The sequence below is a fragment of the Mesoplodon mirus genome, assembly GCF_964341445.2.
Source record: "Mesoplodon mirus genome assembly, chromosome: 6".
In the NCBI taxonomy this organism is placed as follows: Eukaryota; Metazoa; Chordata; class Mammalia; order Artiodactyla; family Ziphiidae; genus Mesoplodon; species Mesoplodon mirus.
This window is the reverse complement of record NC_138982.1, coordinates 72,310,446-72,324,498: the sequence shown is the minus strand read 5'-3', so window position 1 is coordinate 72,324,498 and position 14,053 is coordinate 72,310,446. Positions and strand designations below refer to the sequence as shown.

Here is a 14,053-nt window from a genome sequence, read left to right as displayed (position 1 = left end):
TTTTCTTCTTGCTGAAGAATATACTTTAATAGTTCTTTCCACTATACCCTATGTGTAGTAAATTATCTTGGTTTTGTAAATCTCAACATGTTTTGTGTAGTACACTCTCATAGTCTTGTATATCTGAAAACTTTTATTATGTATTCATTCCTAATTCTAAAGTGTTATTTAAGTACTTTAAAGACATTACTCCATTGTTCTGCCATTTTTTATTGTTGTTGCAGGCAAGAGGTCTCTGCCAATCAAGTTGTTGTTCCTTTTATATTTGACTCAGCTGTTCATTAGCACATTTTAAAATTTTATTTTATTTTTTAATTGAAGTATAGCTGATTTACATCGGTGTGTTACTTTGTGGTGTACAGCAAAGTTACATATTTTTTCCATATTCTTTTACATGGTTATGGTTTATTACAGGATATTGAATATAGTTCCCTGTGCTATACAGTAGGACCTTGTTGTTTATCTGTTTTACACTGAATACATGATAGTTTTATATCTGCTAATCCCAAACTCCTAATTTATCTCTCCCCCACCCTCTTTCCCCTTTGGTAAACATAAGGTTGTTTTCTATGTCTGTGAGTCTATTTCTGTTTTGTAAATAACTTCATTTGTGTCATATTTTAGATTCCACATATAAGTGATATCATATGATATTTATCTTTCTTTGACTTACTTCACTTAGTATGATAATCTCTAGGTCCATCCATGTTGCTACAAATGGCATCATCTCATTCTCATTTATGGCTGAGTAGTATTCCATTGTATAGGTATGCCACATCTTTTTATCCATTCATCTGTAGATAGACATTTAGGTTGCTTCCATGTCTTGGGGTTTTTTTTCATTCATTTATTTATTTATTTAATTTTTGGCTGTGTTGGGTTTTGTTGCTGCACGTGGGCTTTCTGTAGTTGCAGCGAGCGGGGGCTACTCTTCGTTGCAGTGCGCAGGCTTCTCATTACGGTGGCTTCTCTTGTTGCAGAGCACGGGCTCTAGGCACGCGGGCCTCAGTAATTGTGGCATGTGGGCTCAGTAGCTGTGGCTCGTGGGCTCTAGGCTAGCGGGCTTCAGTAGTTGTGGCAGACGGGCTTAGTTGCTTGGTGGCATGTGGGGTCTTCCCAGCCCAGGGCTCAAACCTGTGTCCCCTGCACTGGCAGGCAGATTCTTAACCACTGCGCCACCAAGGAAGTCGCCAGTTGGCTATTTTAAACAGTGCTACTATGAACATTGGGGTGCATGTATCTTTTCAAATTAGAGTTTTCTCGGGATATTTGCCCAGGAGTGGGACTGCTGGACCATATAGCAACCCTTTTTAGTTTCTTAAGGAATCTCCATGCTGTTCTCCATAATGGCTGCACCAATTTACATTCCCTTCAACACTGTAGGAGAGTTCCCTTTTCTCCACACCCTCTCCAGCACTTATTATATGTGGACTTTTTAATGATGCTCATGCTGACCAGTGTGACGTGATACCTCATTGTAGTTTTGATTTGCATTTGTCTAGTAATTAGTGATGTTGAGCATATTTTCATGTGCTTTTTGGCCTTCCGTATGTCTTCTTTGGAGAAATGTCTATTTAGGTCTTCTGCCCATTTCTTTTTTTTTTTTTTTTTGCGGTATGCGGGCCTCTCACTGTTGTGGCGTCTCCCATTGCAGAGCACAGGCTCCGGATGCACAGGCTCAGCAGCCATGGCTCACGGGCCCAGCCGCTCCGTGGCATGTGGGATCTTCCCGGACCGGGGCACGAACCCGTGTCCCCTGCATCGGCAGGCGGACTCTCAACCACTGCGCCACCAGGGAAGCCCTACACTAAAGTCTTTAATGCATTGAGATGACTTTTGTGTGTGGTGTGAGATAGTGTTCTAGTTTCTTTTTTTTTTTCTTAGCATGTGGCTGTCCAGTTTTCCCAACACCATTTTCTAATCTAAATTTATTTATTTATTTATTTTTGGCTGCGTTGGGTCTTTGTTGCAGTGCATGGGCTTCTCATTGCAGTGGCTTCTCTTGTTGCGGAGCATAGGCTCTAGGCACACGGGCTTTGGTAGTTGTGGCACAGGGGCTCAGTAGTTGTGGCTCGCGGGCTCTAGGGCACAGGCTCAGTAGTTGTGGCGCACGGGCTTAGTTGCTCCGTGGCGTGTGGGATCTTGCCAGACCAGGAATCGAACCCGTGTCCCCCTGCATTGGCAGACGGAGTTTTAACCACTGCACCACCAGGGAAGTTCCCCCGTCACCATTTATTGAAGAGACTGTCCTTTTCCATTGTACGCTCTTTGCTTCCTTGCCATGAATTCATTATCCATATATGTATGGGTTTACTCCCAGGTTCTCAGTTATGTTCCATTGACCTATGTATCTGCTTTTCTGCAAATATAATGCTGTTTTGATTATTGTAGCTTTATAATATAGTTTTAAATCAGAGAGTGTGATACCTCCAACTCTTTCTTTTTATCAGGATTGCTTTGGCTGTTCAGGGTCTCTTATGGTTTCATGTAAATCTAAGACTTTTTTATTCTATTTTTGCGAAAAATATCCTTGGGACTTTGATAGAGATTGCATTGAATCTGAAGATTGCTTTAGGTAATAGAGACATTTGAACGATGTTATTTCTTCCAATCCATGAGCACAGAACACTTTTCCACTTATTTGTCTCCTCAGGCAAGGGAAACACAAGCAAAAGTAAACAAATAGGATTACATCAAACTAAGAAGTTTCTGCACAGTAAAGGAAACCAGCAACAAAATGAACAGGGAACCTACCTAATGGAAGAAGATACTTGCAAATCATATATCCAGTCAGGGGTGAACATCCAAAATATAGAAAGAACTCACAACAACAACAACAAAAATAAAACAACCCCCAAATGGGTATAGGACACTTTCCAAAGAAGACATAGATGGCCAATAGACACATGAAAAGATGTTCAACGTCACAAATTATTAGAGAAATGCAAATCCAAACCACAAAAGTCTATTTCTCTTAAAGTCTATGTCTCATGTAAGTATTGCTCCCCAGCTTTCTTTTTATTTCCATTTGCATGGAGTATCTTTTTCCATCCCCTCACTTTCAGTCTATGTGTGTCTTTAGCTCCGAAGTGAGTCTCTTGTAGGCAGCATATATATGGGTCTTGTTTTTGTATCCATTCGGCCACTCTTTTTTTTTTTCAAAACAAACAACTTTTTATTGAAGTATAGTTGATTTACAATGTTGTATTAGTTTCAGGTGTACAGCAAAGCGATCTATATATGTATATATTCTTTTTCAGATTCTTTTCCATTATAAGTTATTATATACAAAATATTGAATAGAGTTCCCTGTGCCATACAGTAGGTCCTCATTTATCTATTGCCCTATGTCTTTTGATTGGAGCATTTAGTCCATTTACTTTGAATAATTATTGATGTGTATGGTCTTATTGCCATTTTATTAATTGTTTTGACATTGTTTTGTAGTGCTTTTTTCCTCCTTTCTTCTTCTTTCATTCTTTTGTCTTGTGATTTGATGACTATCTTTAATGTCATGTTCAAATCCTTGCCTCTTTTTTCTGTGTGCATCTATTATAGATTTTTCTGTTTGTGTCTATCATGAAGTTTATATACAGTGATATCTTGTTATATGTGATTGTTTTAAGTTGCTGATCTCAAATCTCAAATGCATTTAACAACCCTACAATTGTACTCTCCTCCCCTTATGATTACTGTGTTTGACATCATATTTTACATCTAAGTATTTTGTGTATCCCCAAACTGCTTACTGTAGATACAGATGATATTACTACTTTTGGCTTTTAACCTTCCTACTAGCTTTGTACATGGTTGATTTTCTATCTTTACTGTATATTTTTTTAATCTGTCTCCTAAGGCAAAGGAAACAAAAGCCAAAATAAACAAATGGGACCTAATTAAACCTAATAGTTTTCACACAGCAAAGGAAACCATCAACAAAATGAAAAGACAACCTACTGAATGGGGGAAAATATTTGGGAATGAGATGACCAATAAGAGGTTAATATCCAAAATATATAAACAGCTCATACAACTCAATAGGAAAAAGCAAACCACCTGATTGAAAAACGGGCAGAAGGAACAGGATAGAAAGCCCAGAGATAAACCCACGCACATATGGTCACCTTATCTTTGATAAAGGAGGCAGGAATGTACAGTGGAGAAAGGACAGCCTCTTCAATAAGTGGTGCTGGGAAAACTGGACAGGTACATGTAAAAGTATGAGATTAGATCACTCCCGAACACCATACACAAAAATAAGCTCAAAATGGATTAAAGACCTAAATGTAACTCCAGAAACTATCAAACTCTTAGAGGAAAACATAGGCAGAACACTCTATGACATAAATCACAACAAGATCCTTTTGGACCCACCTCCTAGAGAAATGGAAATAAAAAACAAAGATAAACAAATGGGACCTAATGAAACTTCAAAGCTTTTGCACAGCAAAGGAAACCATAAGCAAGACCAAAGACAACCCTCGGAATGGGACAAAATATTTCCAAATGAAGCAACTGACAAAGGATTAATCTCCAAAATTTATAAGCAGCTCATGCAGCTCAGTAGCAAACAAACAAACAACCCAATCCAAAAATGGGCAGAAGACCTAAATAGACATTTCTCCAAAGAAGATATACAGACTCCCAACAAACACATGAAAGAACGCTCAACATCATTAACCATTAGAGAAATGCAAGTCAAAACTGCAATGAGATATCATCTCACACCAGTCAGAATGGCCATCATCTAAAAGTCTAGAAACAATAAATGCTGGAGAGGGTGTGGAGAAAAGGGAACACTCTTGCACTGCTGGTGGGAATGTGAATTGGTACAGCCACTATGGGGAACAGTATGGAGGTTCCTTAAAAAACTACAAATAGAACTACCATGTGACCCAGCAATCCCACTACTGGGCATATACCCTGAGAAAACCATAATTCAAAAAGAGTCATGTACCAAAATGTTCATTGCAGCTCTATTCACAATAGCCCGGAGCTGGAAACAACCTAAGTGTCCATCATTGGATGAATGGATAAAGAAGATGTGGCACAGATATACAATGGAATATTACTCAGCCATAAAAAGAAACGAAATTGAGCTATGTGTAATGAGGTGGATGGACCTAGAGTCTGTCATACAGAGTGAAGTCAGTCAGAAAGAGAAAGACAAATACCGTATGCTAACACATAGATATGGAATTTAAGGGAAAAAATGTCATGAAGAACCTAGGGGTAAGACAGGAATAAAGACACAGACCTACTAGAGAACGGACTTGAGGATATGGGGAGGGGCAAGGGTAAGCTCTGACAAAGCGAGAGAGAGGCATGGACATATATACACTACCAAATGTAAAACAGATAGCTACTGGGAAGCAGCCGCATGGCACAGGGAGATCAGCTCAGTGCTTTGTGACCACCTAGAAGGGTGGGATAGGGAGGGTGGGAGGGAGGGAGACGCAAGAGGGAAGAGATATGGGAACATATGTATATGTATAACTGATTCACTGTGTTATAAGGCAGAAACTAACACACCATTGTAAAGCGATTATACTCCAATAAAGATGTAAAAAAAAAGTTTATACAACTCTCCTCAATACTCTGTAATAACGTATATGGGAACAGAATCTAAAAAACAGTGGATCTATGTATAACTGATTCACTTTGCTGTACACCTGAAACTAACACAACATTGTAAATCAACTACACTCCAATAAAAATCAATTAACAAAAATGGGCAGAAGAGGTGAACAGACATTTTTCCAAAGAAGACATAACAGTCGGGCAACAGGCACATGAAAAGATGCTCAACATCACTAACCGTCAGAGAAATACAAATCAAACCACCATGAGATACCACCTCACACCTGTAAGAACACCTAACATCAAAACGACCACAAATAACAAATGTTGGCTAGGTTGTGAAATAAAGGGGACCCCCGTACACTGTTGGTGGGAATGTGAATTGGTGCAGCCACTGTGGAAAACAGTGTGGAGGTTCCTCAAAAAACTAAATAGAATTACCATAGGATACAGCAATTCCACTCCTGGGTATACATCCAAAGAAAACAAAAACACTACTTGAAAAGATACATGCAGCTGAATGTTCGTGGCAGCATTATTTATGACAGCCAAAATATGGAAACAACCTAAGTGTCCATCAACAGATGGACAGCTAAAGAAGATGTGATGTGATACATATATGCATGTGTGTGTCTGTGTGTATGTATATACTCAGCCATAAAAAAAAGAGTGAAATTTTGTCATTTACAACAACATGGATAGACTTGTAGGGTATTATGCATAGTGAAATAAGTCAGACAGAGAAAGACAAATACTGTTATGTTATCACTTAAACATGGAATCCAGAAAATAAAACAAACTAGTGAATATAACGAAAAAGAAACAGATTCACAGATATAGAGAAGAAACTCGTGGTTACAGGTGGGGAGAGGCAAGATGGGGTAAGAGATGAAGAGGTATAAACTACTATGTTTAAAGTAATTAAGCTACAAGGATATATTGTACAACACAGGGAATACAGCCAATATTTATTTTTTGGCTGTACCCCGCAGCACACGGGGATCTTAGTTCCCTGAACAGGGACTGAACCCGGGGCCCCTGCAGTGGAAGCATGGAGTCTTAACCACTGGACCGCCAGGCAAGGGTCCATAGCCAATATTTTATAATAACTATAAATGGAGTATAATCTTTAGGAATTGTTCATCATTATCTTGTACACCTGAAACGTAACACTGTAACTCCATTATAACTCAATTTTTAAAAAACTAAAAAAAAAACCGACAATGACATACCACTTCATACCTGTTAGAATGGCTTTTATCAAAAGGCAAGAAATTAAAAGTGTTGGCGAGTACGTGGAGAAAAGTGAGCCCTCCTGCGGTGTCGGTGGGAATGTAAACTGGCACAGCCACTATGGAGAACGGTATGAAGATTCCTTAGAAATGCAGGAATAGAACTACCATATGATCCAGCTATCCCACTGCTGAGTATTTATCCAAAGTATATGAAAACACTAACTTGAAAACACTTATGCACCCCCATGTTCATTGCAGCATTATTTACAATAGTCAAGGTATAGCAACAACCGCAGTGCCCATCAACCAATAAATGAATAAAGAAGAGGTGAAACACAATATATACAATATAGACACAGCCATAGGAAAAAAATAAAACCTGGCCATTTGCCACAGCATGGATGGACACTGAGAGTATTATGCTAAGTGAAAGAAGTCAGCTAGAGAAAGCCAAATACCATATGATTTCACATAGATATGGAATTAAAAAAAAAACATACAAAGTAAATGAACAAACCACACCAAACAAAAACAAACATGTAGATACAGAGAGCAGAGTAGTGGCTACCAGAGGGGAAAGGGTGAAATGGATAAAGAGGATCAACTCTGTGGTGACTATACAAACTAAATCTTTGTTGGTGAGCATGCTGTAGTGTGTACAGAAGTAGAAATATAATGTTGTCCATATGAAACTTATATAATGTTATAAACAAATGTTACCTCAATAAAAAATAATTTTTAAAAAAGATATACATATAGCAATGATTAAAATGACTCTTCGTGGAATTTAAGTTCCAGTTATGGAGGGAAGTGAAGAACTGATAGTTTAAGTTTCACTGAAAAGATGAATTTTTCCAGAAGGGCATAAGCATTGATGGAGTTTGGATATGTAAAGGGCTAAGCTAGAAAGTTAGGAGGTAGCCACTACTCTGAGAATAAATCTTTTAAATTGTGATTACAGAGGGGGTCACAATTTGGAGTAATTGTTACTGAGCCACGTTCATTTGCCTCACACACAGAAAGCCCAACTCTGAGATAGAGAGGTTTGCAGCAGAGAAAGGGTTTATTCACAAGGCAGTCAAGCAAGGAGAAAGGAGAACAAATCTCAAATCCATCTCCCCAAAGGCCAGGGGCTAGGGATATTTACTGGATAAAGAATTAGGGTGGCCTGAGGTGCAGGGAGTGTGGGGAAAGGTGAGTGGAAAGGAGAAAAAATCGGGTCGGGACTTCCCTGGTGGCACAGTGGTTAAGAATCCGCCTACCAAAAAAAAAAAAAAAGAATCCGCCTACCAATGCAGGGGACATGGGTTCGAGCCCTGGTCTGGGAGGATCTCACATGCCTCGGAGCAACTAAGCCCTTGAGCCACAAGTACTGAGCCTGCACTCTAGAGCCTGCGTGCCACAACTACTGAGCCCGTGTGCCACAACTGCTGAAGCCCACACTCCTAGTGTCCGTGTTCCACAACAAGAGAAGCCACCACAATGAGAGGCCTGCACACTGCAACGAAGAGAAGCCCCCGCTCACTGCAAACAGAGAAAGCCCGCACGCAGCAACGAAGACCCAACGCAGCCAAAAATAAATAAATTAAATAAATAAATACATTTTTTAAAAAAGATGTATCGTTATTCTCGGCAGGTGCAACTAAGCTACGTGCTTCTTCAGAGGATGCATGTTCAGAAAACGGCGACATTGGCATATTCTTAGGGTGGAGGTTTTGGCCCTCTGACATCAAATGGCCACCGATCAGACACTCTCGCATGCCCGAGGGGAGAGGCGGTTGTCCCAACCAGTCTTAACCAGCTGAAGTTCAAACTGGACAACTGACTCCAAGTTCCAAAAAAACAACTCGGGCAAACATCTTAAGACTCTTACATCAGAGGTACTTATCCATAGGGGTCGTGAAGAGGCCTTGTAGCTTACTCTTTAGGCTACATCATGCTTGGGGGATATGCAAGTTTTTGTAAAAACAGTTAAAGTGAGCTTGACCAGCGAAGGCAGTTTACAGTTTACTATTTACTAATTAAGTTATAGTCTAATGGATGTAACTGATGACTACCATATAAGTTTCATAATGACAAGGTAAAAGAGTATGAGTCAATGAGGTAGGAGGGAGGACAAAATTACTGAAGAGGAAGAGAACTGAGAAGCCAAGATGTGGGGGGAGGAGGGATCCATGACAATATTAAACTCACCACAAACTACAGCAGACGTGCAATGAGTGAGAATTACAGTGAATCAAGGGCGAAAGTCTTCAAAGACTGTGATAGAGACATTTGCTACACATACATTTGATAAGTGACTGGTAGTAGTATGACTGAACCCCAATGTCTTTAAACAATATTTTGTTTATTTACAGAATGTGGTAATACTATGAAGGCCATAGAGAGAGGGATGAGATAGAGAGTAAGTGAAGAAACCATTCCAAACAAAATGGTCAGAAATGCCCTTTTCAAGAAAGTGCCCTCAGAGTTGGTCTTTGAAGAACGAAGCAGCACTGCAAAAAGTTGGAGGAAAAGTTGAAACCTAATTTTTTAAGTAAAAAAAAAACAAGAAGATGGGAATATTTCAAAGAATTAAATATAATATTGGCTAATAAGCATGTGAAAAAAATGATCCACCTTGACTGGCAATCAGAAATGCAAAATGAAAACACAATGATATAGCATTTTACTACACCAGGTTGGAAAACAGTTAAGAGTCTATCAATAAGAAATGTTTACAAGGATGTAATGAAATGGAAACATACTCCGCTCACAGGAGTTTAAACTGTGAAAAATATTTTGGGGAAAAAAAAGAGGAAGGCGTTACCTATTAACATTTTTTGAATCTTTTTTTTATAATTTTAAAATTTATTTATTTCTTTGTTTATTTATTTATCTATTTATTTATTTTTGGCTGTGTCTGGTCTTCGGTGCTGCATGCTGGCTTTTCTCTAGTTGAGGCCAGCAGGGGCTACTCTTGGTTGCAGTGCGCGGGCTTCTCATTGCAGTGGCTTCTCTTGTTGCAGAGCACAGGCTCTAGGCACAAGGGCTTCAGCCATTGTGGCACACGGGTTTTGCTGCTCTGCAGCATGTGGGGTCTTCCCAGATCAGGGATCAAACCCATGTCCCCTGCATTGGCAGGCAGATTCTTAACCACTGCGTCACCAGGGAAGTCCCTACCTATTAACTTGAAAAGACACACACAGGACCAATTATAGTAATTCACTCTTAGGTGTATGCAATAAATGTATGAGTTAAGAGTTCATGATTTAAAACCAGAGAAGTCTGCATTGGATGCCTATATCTAACACAAACGTGGTACATATTTAAGTTTTGAAACCTCACTTGACCACTCTGAGCTTCAGGTGTTGTGAAAAGTAAAAAAGGTCATTTTTTTTTTCAGAGAGGGCAGGAAGACACTTTTGCAGGTCATAGATAACTTTTACGGTTTTGATTGTGGTGATAGTTTCACGAGTGTATTCTTATCTACAAACTCAAGTTGTTTACATTAAATGTGTACAGCTTTTAGTACATACCTTAACTACTGCGCCACCAGGGTCCTGGCGGCGCAGTAGTTAAGAATCCGCATGCCGGGTTCGAGCCCTGGTCCGGGAAGATCCCACATGCCGTGGAGCACATAAGCCCATGTGCCGCAACTACTGAGCCTGCACTCTAGAGCCCAAGAGCCACGACTACTGAGCCTGCGTCCCACAACTACAGAAGCCCGTGTGCCTAGAGCCCGTGCTCCGCAACAAACAGAAGCCACCGCAACGAGAAGCCTGTGCACCGCAGCGAAGACTAGCCCCCGCTCGCTGCAACTAGAGAAAACCCGCACGCAGCAACAAAGACCCAACGCAGCCAAAAGTACATAAAAATAAAAAATTTTTTCAAAACAAAGATCAGGGCTTCCCAGGTGGCACAGTGGTTGAGGGTCCGCCTGCCGACGCAGGGGACAAGGGTTCGTGTCCCGGTCCGGGAAGATCCCGCATGCCGCGGAGGGGCTGGGCCCGTGAGCCTTGGCCGCTGAGCCAGCGCGTCTGGAGCCTGTGCTCCGCAACGGGAGAGGCCACAACAGTGAGAGGCCCGCGTACCGCCAAATAAATAAATAAATTAATTAATTTAATTTAATTTAATAAATGAAGATCATTTTTTAAACCTCAGTAGAATGGTTGGCATATAATAAATACTGAATAAAACAAGTTAATTATACCAAGATTGTTTTAATTTGATAACAGCTTTTATCTTCAGGAAGGAACTGCCACAAATATTTGACTATTAAGACAGAGCTTTACCTAAACATATATGAGTATTTTCCATTTACTCCTGAAATGAAAGCACAAGCATTAAAGGAATTTCATGGAACGTTTAGATAGGTCCGTTTTATGTTGCCAGGGGGGTGGTCTATTTGAGTGGTTTTTTTCTCTAGAATGCCTGAAATCAAAGGAAAATATTAACCTTAAAGGTGACTAATAGTTAAAGTTCCATTTTCGGGGTATCTTTTTTTCTCTAAAAATGAAGTACACGAGTATTCTGGCCCCCGGAGGACTTTAACAGTAGCTTTCTACCAACCACAGCCCCGGCTATTGGGCAGCACAGATACCGCGAGGTCTACGGGGCGGAGCCTTGGAGGGGGCGGGGCTTCGCGTGACATTTTGCGACTAGGATTCCACTGGCTTCACGGGCAACATCTTTCGCTGTCTGTTGCGTAGACGAATCGGCGTGACGAGCTGAAGATTCGAAGGCGCCAGGCCCAGCCCCGCGCCAGACGCCGTTCCCCTAGAAACCTGAACTGCAGGACCAACTGCAGGAGGCGGCCCCGGAGCTCCGAGGACTCGTCCCGTATCGCGCCGTCCTGCCGTCGCCGCATCGCGCCGCCCCGCCCCGGCTTGCCTCAGCCGTCGTCGAAACCCGTCACAGCGTGCAGGATCGAGCGCCTCCTCGCCCTCTGCCAGGCCCCGGGGGCGCCGTCCGTCGGTCGAGGTCATGGGCAAACGGCCCCGCAGGCCCAGTGCCTACCCTGCGGACTGGTGGGGACCGCAGACCGAAGGACCCGGCCACGCCAAGCGCCGCCGAACGGAGGAGCCCGAGGACCCCGAGTCCGAGTCCGAGGCGGCGCCCAGCCTGGACAACCTGACGGGACCTCCGGCCGCGGACGCGCTCACTTCCGTAGTGGTCCTGCCCGCCGGCTGTGCCCTGCACCTGCCCCTAGATGGCGTCGACGTGCTGCTGGCGCCCAAGCCCACGTCCGTGCTGCAAATGTCTCTCGGAGATCACATGCTCATGCTGGTCCCCGAGGCCCTCCTGGGCTGGGGCGTGGAAGGCCCGTGGGGACAGGGCCTGCAACGGGCCGCTTTCCTGAGCGCTCCAGGGGAGTACATGGCCCGGGAGCCGGGATTCTTCTGCGCAGCTGTCCCAGAGATCGCCCGCCAAGAAGAGGCCAACCAGGAGGAAGCAGACGCCGAGCTCCTGCCGCCTGGGATGGAGGCTGAAGCCGGCTCCGTCGCTGAGCTCCGCAGCCCCACCGCAAGGGTGTCGGGACCCAGCGCGCAGGGCTTTGTCCCAGAGCCCCGTCCTCGGGCGCCCAATCCTACTCCAGAGAAACGCTCTCCTCACCACGACGACAACCTGCACTTGCACCTTCGGGAGCTCTCCCTCGACTCACCACTCCAACCTCTACCTCCCTCTCCGAGTCCGGGTCCTCACGAGCGCCCCCAACGCCCTTACCGTCCTAAGCGCGAGGCCCAGAGATGTCTGTTCCCGGAATGAACTGCACCCCGGGGTACACACACACACACACACACACACACACACACACACACACACACACAAATTCTGGCTACCATCCAGGAGGCCCAATGGATTTCCCGGCGTCTTTTACACTGAATGTCCTACAACCTGGAAATTAAGCATCTCGTGGGCCAACAACTCCTTTTTCCCTCCAGACTGGCTATAGTAGCAGGAGAAGATGTCAGGAAAAGAAAGCAGACTCTAGACCTCATCTTTGAAATGGAAAATCCGCCCAGGGATACCGGACAATGTGTGTTCAGACGTCTGGACTTCTTTACAACATCATTCTCAGGCCTATCCATTCCCGCTCGTTTGCATTGGTTATTTTCTCTCAAATTCTTCTCTCTCCAGCACCATACCCTATTGCTACCCTATTTCTCCCCAAACCAATAAATAACTGGATTTCTCATGTTATATGTTTTCCCATGCATTTATGAAGATTTTTAGCCATGGCTTTTCTCTTTCTTGGTGTTTTGAGCTGCTCTCCTGGAAAGTTGCAAAATAGTATGATGGTTACTATACATAATTGTATGATGTTTGTTCATAGCTTCCTCTTAACCTGAGGAAGTTCTCTTCCAGTCAAGTTCACTTTTCATTATGAATAAATGCTGGATTTTATCAGATGTTTTCAGCATGTATTAGGATATGCATTTCCTTTTTAAATCTCTTCCTCCGGTTATTTTGACTCAGAGACTGATGTAAAATGTTTGCATTCCTGCTATTCCACATTATTCATACCTTTGACATTCTACCCCGAGTTTTTTCTTTTGTAAATCAAACCTCTAACTCTTAAAACATTAATTTAGGGGCCTCCCTGGTGGCGCAGTGGTTAAGAATCTGCCTGCTAATGCAGGGGACATGGGTTCGAGCCCTGGTCTGGGAAGACCCCACATGCCGTGGAGCAACTAAGCCCATGAGCCACAGCTGAAGCCCACGCACCTACAGCCCATGCTTCGCCACCAGAGAAGCCACTGCAGTGAGAAGCCCGTGCACCTCAACGAAGAGTAGCCCCCGCTCACCGCAACTAGAGAAAGCCCGTGCGCAGCAACGAAGACTCAACGCAGCCAAAAATAAATAAATAAAAATTAAAAAAAATAAAACATTAATTAATTACCATATTTCTTTCACATTTTTACAAAAGAAATAAAATCTACAGGTAAAGCTGAAAACAAGATGGTTTCAGTTTTTTAAACATCAATACTATTTATATTCACCAACATGCTTCACCATTTCCTCTCTACCTTTTTATTCTTATATTCCACTCTCAAAGTCTAGCCTCAATTTTCTTCTTGCTGAAGAATATACTTTAATAGTTCTTTCCACTATACCCTATGTGTAGTAAATTATCTTGGTTTTGTAAATCTCAACATGTTTTGTGTAGTACACTCTCATAGTCTTGTATATCTGAAAACTTTTATTATGTATTCATTCCTAATTCTAAAGTGTTATTTAAGTACTTTAAAGACATT

The 14,053-nt window shown here is 42.3% G+C and overlaps 1 protein-coding gene across 1 annotated transcript; it reads left to right on the top strand.

Moving 5' to 3' along the window:
• Window positions 1–11,780: 11,780 nt before the first annotated feature.
• Window positions 11,781–12,563, top strand: LOC309805968 (proline-rich protein 23C-like; the record flags this gene model as incomplete). Its single annotated transcript, XM_082624332.1, has 1 exon — window positions 11,781–12,563. One exon carries the CDS (start codon window positions 11,781–11,783, stop codon window positions 12,561–12,563), a length of 783 nt encoding a protein of 260 aa, XP_082480458.1.
• Window positions 12,564–14,053: the final 1,490 nt, after the last annotated feature.